Source organism: Anguilla rostrata, chromosome 15, assembly GCF_018555375.3.
Source record: "Anguilla rostrata isolate EN2019 chromosome 15, ASM1855537v3, whole genome shotgun sequence".
NCBI lineage: Eukaryota > Metazoa > Chordata > Actinopteri > Anguilliformes > Anguillidae > Anguilla > Anguilla rostrata.
Genome location: NC_057947.1, coordinates 8,298,035 through 8,314,290, shown reverse-complemented (window position 1 = coordinate 8,314,290; position 16,256 = coordinate 8,298,035). Strand labels below are relative to the sequence as shown.

The 16,256-nt window shown below is 54.3% G+C and overlaps 1 protein-coding gene across 1 annotated transcript in view; it reads right to left on the bottom strand.

Moving 5' to 3' along the window:
• Positions 1–16,256, bottom strand: part of LOC135241268 (plakophilin-4-like) — an 87,706-nt gene that overhangs the window by 16,731 nt on the left and 54,719 nt on the right. The window contains exons 8-13 of the mRNA XM_064311501.1: positions 15,640–15,666; positions 11,429–11,608; positions 7,998–8,179; positions 7,359–7,438; positions 5,773–5,962; positions 4,133–4,346 (exon numbers count right to left, since the gene is read on the bottom strand). Of these exons, the coding sequence (XP_064167571.1) occupies positions 4,133–4,346; positions 5,773–5,962; positions 7,359–7,438; positions 7,998–8,179; positions 11,429–11,608; positions 15,640–15,666 (873 nt within the window). The remainder of the gene's footprint in view (positions 1–4,132; positions 4,347–5,772; positions 5,963–7,358; positions 7,439–7,997; positions 8,180–11,428; positions 11,609–15,639; positions 15,667–16,256) is intronic.

The window sequence follows — 16,256 nt, the reverse complement described above, 5'->3', positions numbered from 1 at the left end:
TTTCACGATTGTACTTTTCATCACACCCATCCAAGGTGAAAGTCCCTGTACACTCTGAAATGTGAAAGGCGTGGTCCGAGGCTGTTGCCATGACGAGGACCCCGCGTTTGCTCAAGTCCAGTTTTTTTAGGGTGCAGTTAATCCGAAATCCACCCTCCGTAGAAGCTCTATGAATACATTACAAGGTAGCTGGCTGGGACAAGGATGTGATTAATTAAATTAAGAAACCGACTGCAGTTGGTGCCAAATGACTAATTTATGACCGCTTTAAGTGAGTACACTATTCTAGACAATTTTATGGAGGAAGCAATGTTCCTATAACCGCCTAGTGTAACTTTGTTCAGTTAGCAATAATTTAATGGCCATTTCCAATGAGTCCAGTGAGCTGGATTGTGATTGCTCTACAGGGGTGTTGATGAGGAGGCTCTATATGCATCTTGCTGCTACAGAACTGAACTGCAGGGCTTAGGCTCCAAGCTCCAGGGAAGGCAAGGCCTCGGCTATACCGGCTCTGCATGCAAACCCATGCAGGCCCAGGTTTAGCGGATTTAATGCAGCCCAAGGCACGATGGCGGTGACGCCTTCCCCGTACCCCAATCAGCGCCCCACACACAGAACCCAAAAAATCTCCCATATGGATCCCTAACTCCATCTTTTTCTGTTACGGGGGGGGGGGGAGCTGCAGCGCTCACACAGTGTAGGGCTGTAATGCCTCAGCAAGCTGCCCTGATATTTCAGGAGCTCTCCATGTGCACCGAGGTTCGGACGCTCACGCAGAGGCTGGGACGCTCACGCAGAGGCTAGGACGCTCACGCAGAGGCTAGGACGCTCACGCAGAGGCTAGGACGCTCACGCAGAGGCTAGGACGCTCACGCAGAGGCTGGGACGCTCACGCAGAGGCTGGGACGCTCACGCAGAGGCTGGGACGCTCACGCAGAGGCTGGGACGCTCACGCAGAGGCTAGGACGCTCACGCAGAGGCTGGGACGCTCACGCAGAGGCTAGGACGCTCACGCAGAGGCTGGGACGCTCACGCAGAATGATTCTGAGCGTAATTCATCCCGGCACGTCGGGGAGACGTCCGAGCGTCACCCGCTAACTCACGGGCAGCGCCGCCGCTGCTGCTTTACCCGTGTGACAGAGGTGCCGCTAACAATGGATGGATGGATCGTGTGTGACTACAGCTGCGCACCATGGAAACGCACACACGCACCCTTACACGCACAGGCACGTACACCACACAAGCACACACGCACCCTTACACGCACAGGCACGTACACCACACAAGCACACACGCACCCTTACACGCACAGAACACACACGCGCGCACTCACACAGAGAACACACACACGCACACACACACACACACACACGCACACAAGGACCTGCACAGACAGACACGTGCCAACGCAATCCCAGCTCAGCACAGGGCATGTTTTTGCAGGTCGTTTATTGCAAAACTACTTCCTGTCACAGGGGTCACGTCCGAACAGCGCGTTCTCTTACGGGACGGGTGTGTACACAGCCCTTTGACGGTCGGGGTGCTCTGTTTGGGACAGGTGGCACGGGGGCAGGGGTGTCCATATTTGGGAGCGGCTGTGGTCTTTGATCTGTCAGACCTCCATAGGAGGGAAAACAACACGGCAGCTGCTGAGAGAGCCAGGCCCCGCCTCACGCCCCCACATGACCCTCACGCTATGGGGCGATTCCCTAAATCACATCATCAGCAACCGAATCTTCTCAACTGAATCCCTCTCCTCCTGAATCCCCCTCCTCAACTGAATCCCCCTCCTCAAATGAATCCCCCTCCTCAACTGAATCCCCCTCCTCAACTGAATCCCGCTCCTGAACTGAATCCCTCTCCTCAACTGAATCCCCCTCCTCAAATAAATCCCGCTCCTGAACTGAATCCCTCTCCTCAACTGAATCCCCCTCCTCAAATGAATCCCGCTCCTGAACTGAATCCCTCTCCTCAACTGAATCCCTCTTCTCTGCCCCTGCTCAGTAGATTCAATTAACAAGCCCCTGCAACTTAGCACAGCTTTCATCTCTCAGCACACACACACCCAGGACATTTCAGCCATTCCTCCAGGGCATGTTATTTCTCAGAGTCCTTCTGTCTGATAGACGGAGAGACGGCAGTAACTCTCCCCCTGTGATGATTCAGGCACGGTGAGTGCAGCGCAAGCTGCTCACCCGAGCTGTTTGTGTGACCGCTCACCCTTCTGTTAAGGGCATCCAAAAACTGCTCAGGGTCCCAAGTGCCGTTCTCCATAACAAAACAAGTCAGCATTGATTAATCCTTTGAAGAGTAGGTCTTTTTTTTTTAGAATGTTTTCATTTTCAAAATTCTAAGTCAGTGTTCTAGAACGCCACTGCTTTCGATTAGCAGTAGCGATTGTGACATCAGCATTAGAATGCTCAGTTAAGAACATTCTGATCACATGCTTGTGATCTCACACCTAAAAAGGGTTGATAAGCTTTTAAGAGGTCAAGTGGAGGCAGTCTGCTGAAACGTTAGTGTAGTTTGGGGTATGTTTTGTAAGGGTTGGGTAAGTGCTGTCTCTTCCTCCATGAGGCAGATCTGTCGGTCCGGCGGCGTATTCCGTGTTGACGGGAGTGTGGCGCTGTACCGAGCGCGCTCAGTACAGTGACTCACCGAGGCCCCGCCTCCCCCGCCTCCGAGCGGCGCGCGGCGCTCGCAGCGGGACTTTGACCGGAGCCAAGCCCTCTTCCTGCGAATGTTTTTCCCCCCCGTCCGACTCACAGGAAGTTGTGCAATCGCGCTCTCCCGATAGCTGGGGGAGGGCTGGAGGTCGCTTTCGGAGCGGGCCCCGCCCAGACAGGGCTTCAGAACCGCATTCCGCTGGCACGCCAGACGGGCCCGGAAAGCGAGGCAGTCAGACGTAGCGGTTCTGTGCAAAGCGCTCACGGGTTTCACTCCTCGTTATGTGAGGGGAGAACAGGACTCCAGGCTGACTGAGCTTCAGTGAGCTGCACAGCTGCACCGACTCTGATTCTGCTGCCCAGGAGCTACACAGCCTTAATGAACCCCCACACCCAGCCCACCTTAAAGCACCCAGAGACCTTCCTTATCAACAGGAGGAGCTCTACGCCGCAGCAGGAACCGGACCCTTTTAAATGCAGGACGGTGAGTCACCAGGGAGCTCTGGGAGGCAGGATAAGGAGCGCTGTGCCACGCCCCTGTCAGGAGCGTGAGGAGCGGTTTCCGGACAGCGAGCGCACGGTGGCGGACGGGACCACCACACCTCAGGGCCCGCCTCCGCACTGCAGGGCGGTTGGGTGGGCGTCGTCCGTCTCCGCCCCGGCGGTGCTTAATAATTCAGCGGCCTCGCCGCTGCGTTTCCCCATCTCCCTCGGCTAGCGCCCGTGCGCTGGCGGGTGCCATTTTGGGACACGGGCCAGGGAGGTTACTGCACTCTAAAATACGAGCCTCTCTGAACACAGCAGCCTGACTGCGGAGAGCCACAGCACTGAAGGGAGGACAGGGTCATATACGGGAGGGGAAGAGTACAGAGGGAGAGGGGCTCAGAGGGGAGGAGCATAGCACAGAGGAAAGGGGCTCAGAGGGGAGGAGCTTAACACAGAGGGGAGGGGCATAGCACATAGGGGAGGAGCTTAACACAGAGGGGCAGGGCATAGCACAGAGGAAAGGGGCTCATAGGGGAGGAGCATAGCACATATGGGAGGGGCTTAACACAGAGGGGAGGGGCATAGCACAGAGGGGAGGGGCTTAACACAGAGGGGAGGGGCATAGCACATAGGGAGGGGCAATAACACAGGAGATGGTTTCATAGGGGAGGAACACAGCACATAGGGGAGGGGCTTAACACAGAGGGGAGGGGCATAGCACATAGGGAGGGGCAATAACACAGGAGATGGGTTCATAGGAGAGGAGCATAGCACATAGGGGAGAGGCTTAACACCAAGGGGAGGAGCTTAGCACAGGGCAGAGGGGCATAGCAAAGGGGAGGGTCTTAACGCAATCACAGAGGGGGTAGCTTTGAGGGGAAGGGGCAAAAACAGAAGGGAGGACTGGAGAGTGGAGATGGGAGGGGAAAGGAACGCCCCGTCCAATGAGGGCTAGGCGTGGGCGTGACGGGCGCGCGTACCGGTGACCAGCTCCCGCACTTCGGCGTCGGCGGTCTTCCTCAGCAGCCGCAGCAGGGCGGGGACGCCGCCGGCGTTGCGCACCGCCACCTTGTTGTCGTCCGTGGCCTTCCCGTACACCAGGTTCCGCAGGGCCCCGCACGCGTTGCGCTGCACCTCCACCACCTTGTGATCCAGCAGGTCCACCAGGTGCTTGATCCCCCCGAGGTGACACACCTGCAGGCCAAAGGGCAAAGGTCAGAGGTCAGAAGGGCGTCTTTCTCTCCTCCTCGGACGGAGAGCGGACGGTTTGTATTTCTCCTCTTTATCCGGACGCCGGGGGAGCAGAAAGGATCGCCGGTCGTGAGAGGATCGTCAGAATCGAACCCCTGGCCACACAGGGTATTTGTATTAGGGTTCAGAGCCAGCTGGTCTATGGACCGTCCCACGCAGTCCGGCCCCAGTGTTTGATCTGGACGCTATACTGCAGGTGCAATACTGTCAGTGATGCTCGTGAAATTCACAGAGAGAAGCCGCTGTGTATTGTGTGCTATCCACCCATTAAAACAGAACACATAATCTAACCGTGTAACTCACTCTGCTCCAGAATTACACTCTAATGGGGCGAGGGGTCTGGGACAGACTCTCTCTCTCCTTTTATTCACGAAGGCTCAGAGCTGAGAAAATTAATACCCTCATTTGAAGAAAATACTTGACAGTAGACAGAATGAATGAATGAATGAATGAACGGTTGGGTTTTTAAAAATGGCAGAACTGTCCTGATCACTTTACGCCACATCGTTTCATAGCTTGGCTGTAAAAAATAAACACCTTTCTTCATTTATATATAGCACTGAGCACTGCTCCCAACACGACCGCACACCGGCCCTTCCCTCGGTGAGTCGCAGAGGGTTCACCCTCTTCAGGACATTACGTTCTGCACCTCAGAGCAGTCACTTGACTTTCTGACAGCGGAGAAAGAGAAATTCTCAGCGATGGGACTGTTTTGGCGGTGTACTGTTAGGGTGGGGTACTGTTGGGGCGGTGTGCTGTTAGGGTGGGGTGCTGTTGGGGCGGTGTGCTGTTAGGGTGGGGTACTGTTGGGGCGGTGTGCTGTTAGGGTGGGGTACTGGTCGGGCAGAACCAAACAGTGATGGTGGAACAGCTCCATCAGGCCTTCCCTGACACGTTTGGTGGTATTCATGAGTAATCGCTCAATAAGACAGGCGACTGAGTTCATTCCAGCCAGCTTTTCCCTCAAAGAGCCAATATGTGCCTGAAGTAGCCTGATCAGTGTTTTTCTCTGAACCCTTTTACATGACGTGAGTGTGTGTGTGTGTGTGTTTGTGTGTGTGCGTGCACCCGTCTGTGCTTGTGTGCTTGTGTGTGTGTGCCTGCCTGTGCGCATTTGTGAACAGTATGTGTGTGTGTGTGAGAGATGCTCTCAGCACTCAGTAGTCTCTGTGTGTGACGCAGAGCTCCCACTGCGTCTCAGAGAAACTAACAGCTCTGCTGTTCTCCAGAAAAACAGCCCCACCGACAGCTGCAGCCCCCCCCGCTGAGGCACTGGACCCCCCCCCCCGCAGCCGAGTCAAACCAAAGCCAGCGGGCTTCACGCCCCAGCGACCCCCCGGCCCTCGGCACTGTGGGTAGCGGACGGTACCTCGGCCTTGACGCGGTTGTCCCCGAAGCAGAGGTGCTGCAGGTAGGCGGCGGCGTTGGCCTGCACCGAGGGGAACTGGTGCTGCAGCATGTGGATCACCTCGGGCAGCTCCGGGTCCCGCCAGGCAAACTCCCTGCAGGAGAGAAGCACAGAGAAGCACAGGGAAGCACAGGGAAGCACAGCTCCGCATCAGCAAACACGCCGGGGGGGGGCGGCGGGGCGGGCGGGCAAGCTCCCACAAACAGACTCTCACAGGAGCCGCGCGAGTCTTTCTGGTTGGGGCTGGTTTGTTTTCGTCCGCGCTGGACGAATTATCGCCTTGCCATTCCACGCCGAACAACCCAAGCGCTAAACACGATGAACAGGGTGCCACTTTCCAAAGGAATTACACGCCTCGCACACCTTGCTGTGTGAGGCAGAGCTGCCGTCGCCGGTCTAGTTCCAGCGGCAGGTATGAAATTTATTTTAATCTGAAAGGTGCTCCGAGCCCTCGCTGCCCCGATCGATGCCCAGCGCGGTCTCATTTCACAGATCCGCGGGCCGGGCGCGGCCTGTGCGGTGCGACTCGTCTCCCCCTGCGCCTCGGAAGCACGCTTAGCGGCATATGGCTCGCCGTGCTCCTGCCTCGGAGCGGTTCCAAGCCCTCGATGAGCGTTCTCCCAAAACCACCGTCTGGCTCGGGGATCTCACACTCAGATCCGGAATGGCTGCAGTCTCCGCCGGTTTCTCCGATTTCCATTCATTGTGCAGCCAGTTCGGGCCTTAGGAACGAGGTGCGCAGACTCTACCCAATCGATGAACTACCCAATCGTAAACTAAGCACTCGAATGCGGGAACACGCCAAAACCTGGCCCCTCCAGGACTGGAGCTCGAGAGCCCCCCCGGTCTAGACAAAGCCAGGAGGTCCGGGCGCAGCTGGAGCGGAGCTCGTTAGCCGAGCGTTAGCGGAGTCCGCGAGGGACCGCGCTCATTTCCTCTTGGCTTAAGGAGCGGATCTCCGAACAATAACCTCTGTTTACAGGGGGCCCTTCCGTGCGTTACGCTCAGCGCGCTTTCCAAACAACAGAAAACAGGAACAATGAATAAAAGTGTCACCGGGCAGGTCAAATATACGGTCTGCTAAAGGTCGCCCAAAGTGATACAAATACAGGACAACAGCGAGCACAGGTTATCACACACAGATAAGAACAAGAGTAAAACATGGTACTTCTTTAAAAAAAAAAAAAAAAAAGGATTTAAAAGCAGATACTGTTTGTGCAGTTCCGATGTTCCGTGGCAGCAGGTTTTAAAGTTTAAGGGTCTGTGGAGAACAGGCTTGGTTACCTTCGGCTTTCAAACGGCTCGTGGACACAAAAAGAGGTTTTATTTGAAGACCAGAGATTTCAATTGGCTGCTAAATGGCCAATCCCTGGCTCCTTATGAAGCAGTAATACAGCAGACTCTTGACCCGGCCAGTCTACACTCATAATCCTGCCTGCTGTCGAGAGCCAATCTCCAGCACTACAGTTGTCACTCGAGCCCAATGCTTCCTCTCCATGCATGCCCTGGGGACCTCAGTGGACCATCAGGACGTGCGGGGGGTGTACCTGGGGCTTCTGGAGCTGTCAGGAGGGGGAGCGGTGGCTGGTCCACGGGCGGTGCCGGGCGTACCTTGCTGGCCGGCCGTCTATGAGGGTGGAGCGAGGGCGCGTGGGGCCCGTTGTTCAGGCGTAGTTGCTCTTGGCGCAGGGCTGCGCTGGCTGGAGCCGCTGCAGGTTCGCACGCTGCTCAGAGACAGACGAGACAGACAAAACCGCCAGTAGATCAGAGCTGCAGGTTCCACGCCTGCTGAGACAGCGGACAGCAAACCGCTCGTAAGACGAGCTGCAGGTTCCCCACGCCTGCTCAGAGACAGACGAAAACAGACAAAAACTGCTCAGTAAGACAGAGCTGCACGTTCCCCATGACTGCTCAGAGACAACGAGAACAGACAAAAACTGCTCAGTAAGACAGAGCTGCAGGTTCCCCACGCCTGCTCAGAGACAGACGAGAACAGACAAAAACCGCTCAGTAAGACAGAGCTGCAGGTTCCCCACGCCTGCTCAGAGACAGACGAGAACAGACAAAAACTGCCCAGTAAGACAGAGCTGCAGGTTCCCCATGACTGTTCAGAGACAGACGAAAACAGACAAAAACTGCCCAGTAAGACAGAGCTGCACGTTCCCCATGACTGCTCAAAAACAAACGAAAACAGACAAAAACTGCTCAGTAAGACAGAGCTGCAGGTTCCCTATGACTGCACAAAAACAAACAGAAACAGACAAAAACTGCTCAGTAAGACAGAGCTGCAGGTTCCCTATGACTGCACAAAAACAAACAGAAACAGACAAAAACTGCTCAGTAAGACAAAGCTGCAGGTTCCCCACGCCTGCTTAAAAACAAACAAAAACAGACAAAAACCAGTAAAACAGAGCCGCTGGTTCTCCTCTCCCATTTAAAAATGAAGCATCAACACAGACTAAGTAATCAGACAGCGGGCCAATCAGCAGCACTGTCGGGACTACATTTCACACTTTTAAGTAAAAAGCAGTAACAATGACACGGCAACCGTTTAATTATTTTTGTATCTGGGCAGAATCATGGATAAAATAGCAGCAGCAGTGATTTCACGTGGAGCGTGGTCACGGGAGCGCAGGCATAATTGTACATAATTTTATTAAGCGCAATATTCTTTCAACCACAACCCCTTAGCCAGTGTTTAAACATTTCACTTCATCTACACAAATATCTGCCATACAGAATATTACTCAGAAAAAACTGCAAAAACTTCTCCACTGCAATTTTTTTCCCCTTTGTAAATTATGCATTGTGCATGAATGCACTGCATTAAACTCCAGAATATTAAAAACCTGACAACACGCTTTGCGAGCGGAGACTGCAAAGGGCATTATTCTGTATGAAATTCGAGGCCGCGGTGTTTTGTAGAGAGAGAGAGAACGCAGCAGCAGAGCTCCATTTTGAAACCGGGTTCAGGGTCTTCTGAAAGGCAACTCCCTCCATCTGGAAACGATGTTGCGGGCGAAGCGGAACTCCCATGATTCCCGAGCGAACCGGGCCGCGCCGCTCCCAGAGACGTTTTCCGCCTGCTCGGCGAGGCCGGCTCGCAGACACGTCCTCCAAGCTCTCCGGGGGGGGCGGGGCCGAGGTTGCCCTTCGGAGGCGGGGCCTGGGAGAGGGGGAACTCCCCTAAGGCCCGCCTCCCTCCCGGCTGCGTGGGGGCTCGGCTGGGCTCGTGCCCCGCCCGCCCCGCCCGCCCTGCAGCCGAAGTCGCCAGAGCGCTGCGCCCTCCCCCGCGGCGTGCAGTGACACCAAGCGAGCAGAGGGAGGAGCCAGAGAGCCCTCAGTCCCGCCGCGAGTCAAACACACACGCGCGCGCGCACACACTTACACGCTCCATATAGCACCAACAGCAAACACGCAGTCCAGACAGCCCGATATGGCGGTAATCTCAGTCTGCTGACCGCTGTGGGGGCGGGGCCAGTGTCAGGGACGTGTTTTCACACAGAGCCCGCCAACTCGACGCCGCATCCCAAAAATCACATTTTTCACACGGGTGCTCCTCTCGCCTCCACGCTGAATATTTCACATCGGCGGCGAAACGTCTATCTCCAGGCCAGGCGCGAATCGCAGTTGTGCTTCCGCTGCCTTCGTTACGTTTTCATCTATCAAACGCTACCAAAGCAATTATTTAATTTATCAGCGAGGCTCCAGGAAAGTCATTAACAAAACGTCATTTGTAGAAGTCCACATGAAACCATGCTGACGACTCCATAAAAGGATCTGAAATGAATCAAAATGGCTTCCAAATACAGAAGAGTGGTATCCCCCCCCCCCCTCCCCCCCACCCCCTCAGCCCAGCAGTAATCTCTCTTTATAGACCCTGTGTAGAATGCAGCTGTGCTCCAGCCTAACCCCATGCCTCATTTCCCTGGATAAAAATCTGCATTCGACGCCCATTGCTCTTCAAAAGAAAGAAAAAAAAAATCGACATTTCCATTTAACACGACAAAGGCACATGCTTCGACAAAGAAAATAACCAAAATGTCTAAATACAGAACGGTAGAACTGTGCCAGGAAAAAGAAGTCATTTAATTTAATTCCACGGCACGGCAAAAAAAAGTGCTCAAGGATCAAATTGGATTTTTTTTTTTTAATTATTTTTTTTTTTAAATGAAGTAGATTTTTGTAAGGACTTTAAAACTCTCTCTCTCTCATTCTCTCTTTCTCTCTCCCTCTCTGTCTCTCCCTCTCTCCCTCCCTCCCTCTCCCTTCCCCTCTCTCTATAATGCTGCATAAACACCTGATGGGTGCTTATCTGCGAGGGCTGCTCTGGGTAAGGCTGTAATTTATTGCCAGGCTTATCGCGGGCAGAGGATCCCGGGTTCGAGGTGCCGTCTGGGGGAGGAGACGGGACGGAGCGGGAGCGAGCGCGGCAGGCGGGGGGGGGGGGGGGGCCACGCGGGCGGAATGCTAAAAAAAAAAAAGAAGCCGCAGGTGTCCACGAAACCGTTTCCCCGGCAACGCCGGCACGTCAATCTCCCTCTGCTCCCTGTCGCCGGGACCCCGGGGGTAATGGGTTTCTTTTGTCCGGCCGCGGACAGAGGGGACCGGGCCAAACCGGGCCGAACCGGCCGTCTCCAGCGCGACCTCTCTCCAGACGGGGGGGGGCAGAGGGGCAGCTGAGCTGGCACCCGTCAGCGCTAGGACCAGGGCGCCCGTACGCAGGCCGGGCGAAGTGCTCAAATCTACATTCATCCTGAACCTCATCACACCGTTAACATGTTTACCCAAAAAAACACCGTCCCGTAATGTCCATAATCACCAATACAAACTGTTCATAAAGAAAACTATTCTGACTTCAAAAGACTTTTTGTCACTTAACTTTGACAAAGTACAACCAAGTACAACGGACACGTTTTGGCAGACTGACTTTTTAAAAAAAGCAGAAGTGTATTTAATGTGGTAAGCAAACGCATCTAGAGCTCGAGGCTGGTACAGTCACACAGAAAGACACACCGTTAGTGAAGACATGTCTCTGACCGTGAGACAGAATGCTCTCTAGACGTGCGTGACAGACAGAAAGAGCAGTCAGGAATCATCTGACGAACTCTCTGAACCATTTAAAAACCACACTGCTTACCTCCATCACCATTACTCCGTCATTTAACCTGATGCCTTCAACCAAGGCAACACATATTCGCTAGACATGACTGTGCATTGTCCATTAACAAAGTAGGATATTGCTAATGGATAATGCACAGTGAGGAAATTCAGGTCATGAATCTTGCTCAGTAGCACAATGGTAGCTGCCCATCTGAAAACATAGCTAACTGTCTACATTACAGGCATTTGGCAGACGCTCTTATCCAGAGCGACGTACAACAAAGTGTATAACATAACCAGGAACAAGTATGACGAAACCCCTAGAGAGAAGTACCAGTCCAAGTGCAGGGAACAACCGCATAGTCTACTTTTGAACCTGGCCATTGTGAGCAGTTACAAACCCAGAATGGTCTTAACCGGGTGATTGCACGTCTAACCTCCTGGTGTAGTGTGCTGAGCTGAGGTTCGTTAGCCTGTTGACCAGTCCGGAGACGGCGGTCGGCGCGCTGCCTACCTGACGCGGACCTGTAGAGGGCGCTCTGGTTGCTGTGGTTGAGCTCCACCGCCCCGTGGTTGGGGCTGTGGTAGAGGGCGCCGTGGAAGGTCCCGTCCTCGTAGATGGGCGTGATGTGGCGGTCGGGCGACATGGCCGACCTCAGCTGGCTGTGCTGGCTGGCGTAGGAGCTCCGGAGCCCTGGAGACGACAGGGGGGAGCGTCAGCGGGGCGGTACCGAGAGAGGACCGGGAGAGGACCCGGCCCCAAACCCCCGAACCGCGCGATAGCGTGCGGTACCACAGAACAACAGCACTGTCCACTGGAGTCCACTCTCTACATGGAGCAACAGCAATGGCGCAGATCTTCAGGGGAAAAAAAATAAAAATACAACAAACAAAAAAAACCTCTCTGCTAAAAAGACTTAATTAAAGCGAATGCAGGCCTCATTTCCAGTCCTGTGTAGCGTTACAGTACATTAAAGCCGCTCCTGCTCCAGTCAAAGCGCCCTCAGCTCCAGCTACGCTACCAGAGCCGGCTCCCCTCAGCGCGCTGGCGTCCCGACTGCGCCTCCCCCTCGGCGGCACGCCGGTCCCGTCCCCGACGCGGTCCCGCCGCGAGCGATTAAAAAAAGAGGGAGCGAAAGAGAAAGCGGCGGTTCAGAGGGGCGGAGGACACGCCTCGGCCGGGGGTGGGGGGGAGTTCGCACACGCACGGCTCTTGCGAAACGGCGGACGCGGGGCCGGGGGGGGGGGCCGGGACAAGCCCCAGCGCGGGGCAGGATGTGAGTGTGTCTGGAGCAGGAGGGGGGGGGGAGACGTCGCCTGGCCTCATTCAGCTCCCAGAGCATTACAGCCGTTCCTTTTACATCTTGTAAAAAATTTGACTGCAGCTGCTTTGAAGTGATTTATTTATTGCTTGGCAAACTTTTATTAGTATTCCATTTTATATTGTTCGACTACTTGTTTTATTATTATGCGCCCTTGTAACTGGGCACCGTTGAAAATGAGGGTCTTGCCCTCAGTGCGTCACTGCAAAATTATTCCTTTATGATTTATTAACAGTCCCCAGTAGTTTGTTAATTGTGTGTAAAGAGAACGATTTCAGGGTGACTCATTTTAAACAACATGCTCCCTTTTCTAAACTGTACGCTGGCTTCTTTCAGCCCTGTGATTGGCTGTGTGGGCCGCAGTGCACACACAGGGCTCGTGTGCCTCTACAGGAGTGAGAGAGACGCAGCGATACGCTTTCTCACGACAGAAAGGGGAACTGACGGAAAATGAAACAATTCGTGTTCACGGCCGTCTCCTGGACGGACGGCGTCTCCGACCCACTCCAGATGTTGCGCTGCGGGTCCCCGCAGCTGTCGGCGCGTCCGTCGGGCCGACGGGAAGGGACGGTCGTTAGCGCCGCCGCCGCCGTTCGCGCAGTCCGGACGCTGCTTCGCTCCGGCCCGCCGTTGCCGTGCGGTTACCGTGCGGGCGAGGGGTTCAAAGCGACCGACGCGCTCGTGTGGCCTTGCGACCCGGGAGCGAGAGTCGTCCCTCCCGGGTTTCCCCGGTTACGGGTCGGCGGAGCGCGCGGGGCCCGCGGTGAGAAGCGGCGCAATAAAGGCTTTGTGTGCGTTTGCGTAACGTGCTTCCGGCCCCGCCCCCCGTCTCCGTGCCATCCGGACGGTAAATTAGGTTTACGACAGCCTGTGGACACCCGCTCTGTTCTCTGTCTTTAGGGGACAGGACAGGCAGGCACACGAGCCCTGTGTACACACTGCAGCCCACACAGTCAGTCACAGGGCTAAAAGAACCCAGCGCATGTTATTTAAAATGACAGCTAACCTGTCCTCTTTACACTAAATTAACAAACTGGTGGGGACCGTCAATAAATTATAAAGGAAACATTTCGCAAACTGTTTAGCCGAGAGCATTTTCCTCCCAACTTACAACGAACGGTGACGCATTTTCTCTTAGACAACGCTCCAGGGAGCACGTGCACTAGATTCACTTTATACCCTTAGATTCCGGTTGCATGAGCAGAGGAAGAGGACGGCGGCAGCCCTGGCGGAATATTCCAGAGCGTTGGGAGGACGTGATGCGAGCGGCCGTTCCCACAACAGGCTGCCGGGAAGGGGAGGAGCCTCGCAGCGGCGGGGCTTGTCCGTGCACATTCAGAACCGCGCTCCCACTCCGTGTGTTTTCCCTTTTTTCCCTCTTTTTTTAAGCTATAGAATGCGATCTGCCTGCCAAAGCGGTTTCTCTTTTTTTTTTTCCACGCAGAAATTCTGCGCACTCAGCCTGAAACGCAGCTGCGTATTGTCTCTGGGAAGAGGGGAAAAAAAAAAGAAAAAAAAGAAAAAAGCAACGAAACGGTCTGCCAATCAGATGAAGGCAGCGGAGTTATGTTTCTTTTCTTTCGCCCCCCCCTCCCCCCCCGCTCCACTTACAGCTGTAACCCCGGCCCTGGCTAACCGCACGCGCGGCCTCTCAGCGAAGGTGATCATTAACGCCGAGCGCTGGCGTTGGGAGGCCAGGCGATCTGCTAAGAGGCACTCAGAAACACGCGGCCGGACGGTTTCTCGGACAAACAGGACACGTACACGGTTCCCGAGATTTAACGAACGGTGCGAATGATTGGGGGCGGGGGGGGGTATGGGGTGGGCGTCGTGAGTGCTGGTTCTGTAGATAACGAATAATTGTAAAAAAAAAAAAAAAAAGTGCTCCGTGCGCTGCTATGGCAACGGCCGCCGCTGTGCAGTCGGAACACAGGTGACCTCTGAGCCCTCCTGAAAGCGCCAGCGCTGGGAGTCGGGTTCCGTACAGGCCGCGGTTAGCCGGAGTTTGGCGAGTGGGCTCCCCGCTCGCGTGAGGGCAGTCGGGAGTGAGGTTTGGTACTCCAGGACTGCGGGCGAGAGGCTCTTCCCGCCGCTGTTTTAGCTCAGCTGAAGCGGACGCGGTTTCGAACCGGCCAGCCACCCCAACGCTGCTCTGAGTCTCACGGCCACAAGGGCGGGGCCTTCTGCTCATTACAGAAGGGGGGGGGGGGGCTGCTCTCGGAGACCTTGAACAGAAAAGGCCGTCCCTGTAACAGTAAGGGGGATGGGGGGGCAAGACTTGTGACCCGCAGCAAGAAATCCAGAATAAATCAATGATTTAATTAGCGCAATTTCAACTACCCCCCCCCCCCTCCACCCCCCCACCCCAGCGGGCTACAACTCACTCACAGAGGCAAACTCTGACAGGAAAAACCCAGGGCTGCAATCAAAGCATACAGCCCATAACCTTCAGCTACGAAGCACATACTCCGCTGGGTTCCGCTGGCTGGGCGGCTCGGCTTGGGAAAGCCATAATCGCTAACAGGCAGCCGAGGCCAGCTCGCCCCGCACTTCCAGAAGCTTCCAGAAGCTTCCAGCGCCAGAGACTGAATGTACATGGAAGATACACAGACAGGAAATGAGGAGAGCCGAGCTTGTGGCGCTAGGACCCTGGGGATTCCCCAGAAAAATAACCAATAATGGGCAAATTCTTCAGTCACAGAAACAGATGGAATCATGTCGCGGATGACTTTGTTTATACACAACAGAGAACAAGGCTTTGGCGTTTTTTCCCCATTAATCATGCAATTGCTGTTTGTTCTTTTTTGATGGAAATGAGGAGCGTGGATTCACCAGGGAAAACAGTCTGCAACTAAAGCATGAATAAAGGTCACTTCCAACAAGACATGAGGGGAAAATGCATTCAGAAATGTCTTATGAAACTCTTCAAGCTCCATGCAAACACTCACTCACTCACTCACTCACTCACTCACTCACTCACTCACTCACTCACTCACTCACTCACTCACTCACTCACTCACTCACTCACTCACTCACTCACTCACTCACTCACTCACTCACACACTCACACACTCACTCACACACTCACACACTCACACACTCACTCACACTCACACACACAGCAGGGCAGTGCAGCTCTGTTTTTGCTGCAGGGTTGGGGGACAGTGTCAGGGAAGGGCAGAGGCTTCATCCAGGATGTCAGATTAATGCTTGTTTGCAGTTAAACTGACCATGGGAGACACACACACGCTCTCGCACTCGCACACACACACACACGCGCGCACTCATACTCGCACACACATGCACACGCTCCTGCACGCGCGCACTCGCACAAGCTCTCGCACAAGCACACAGACACACACTAGTGAATCGGTGGCAGGTGGGGGAGGGGCGTGGTGGTCACCTTGCATGTCATCGTCTATCAGAGCATCTGCAGATTCCCATTGGCCGCAATAAAGAACAAACAGAAAACCATGAGGCACACATTGCAAATCAGTCACTGGTCAATCGACCAATCAGTCATCTGGAGTTTGCTGAGTAGAGTGAGAGAGTAGAGTTTGCTACATCATTTTAACAGTAAGGCCCAGCTTCTGCACTCCAAAAAAAACTAAACAATGCAAGTTAAAAAAATCTAACAATAAAATAAAAACTAAAAAACTGATCATTGGATGTCACCACTAACAACAGGGCACGATAGTCCAAAGGAGGGGCATGTTCCTGTCGGGGAAGATTTACGAGACTGATTAATGTTTCAGAGAGCTACACAACGCCAGAGGGAAAATACCCATTAAAGCATTATTAATTGGTTAATCAGATTCCGCATTCCCTGTCCCTGTTAAGCTGCTTGAGTCTTCATTGTATTATATTGCGGCAGACACTTCAAAACCCAAACTGCTTCGCTATTGGGCACCAAGGGCAGAAACAAATTAATGCACACTGACCCACTGCTCTCCATTCAGTGATGAATCACAGCCTAAGAACAGCGCACCAAACCACGCTTTACAAACCACATCTTCATCT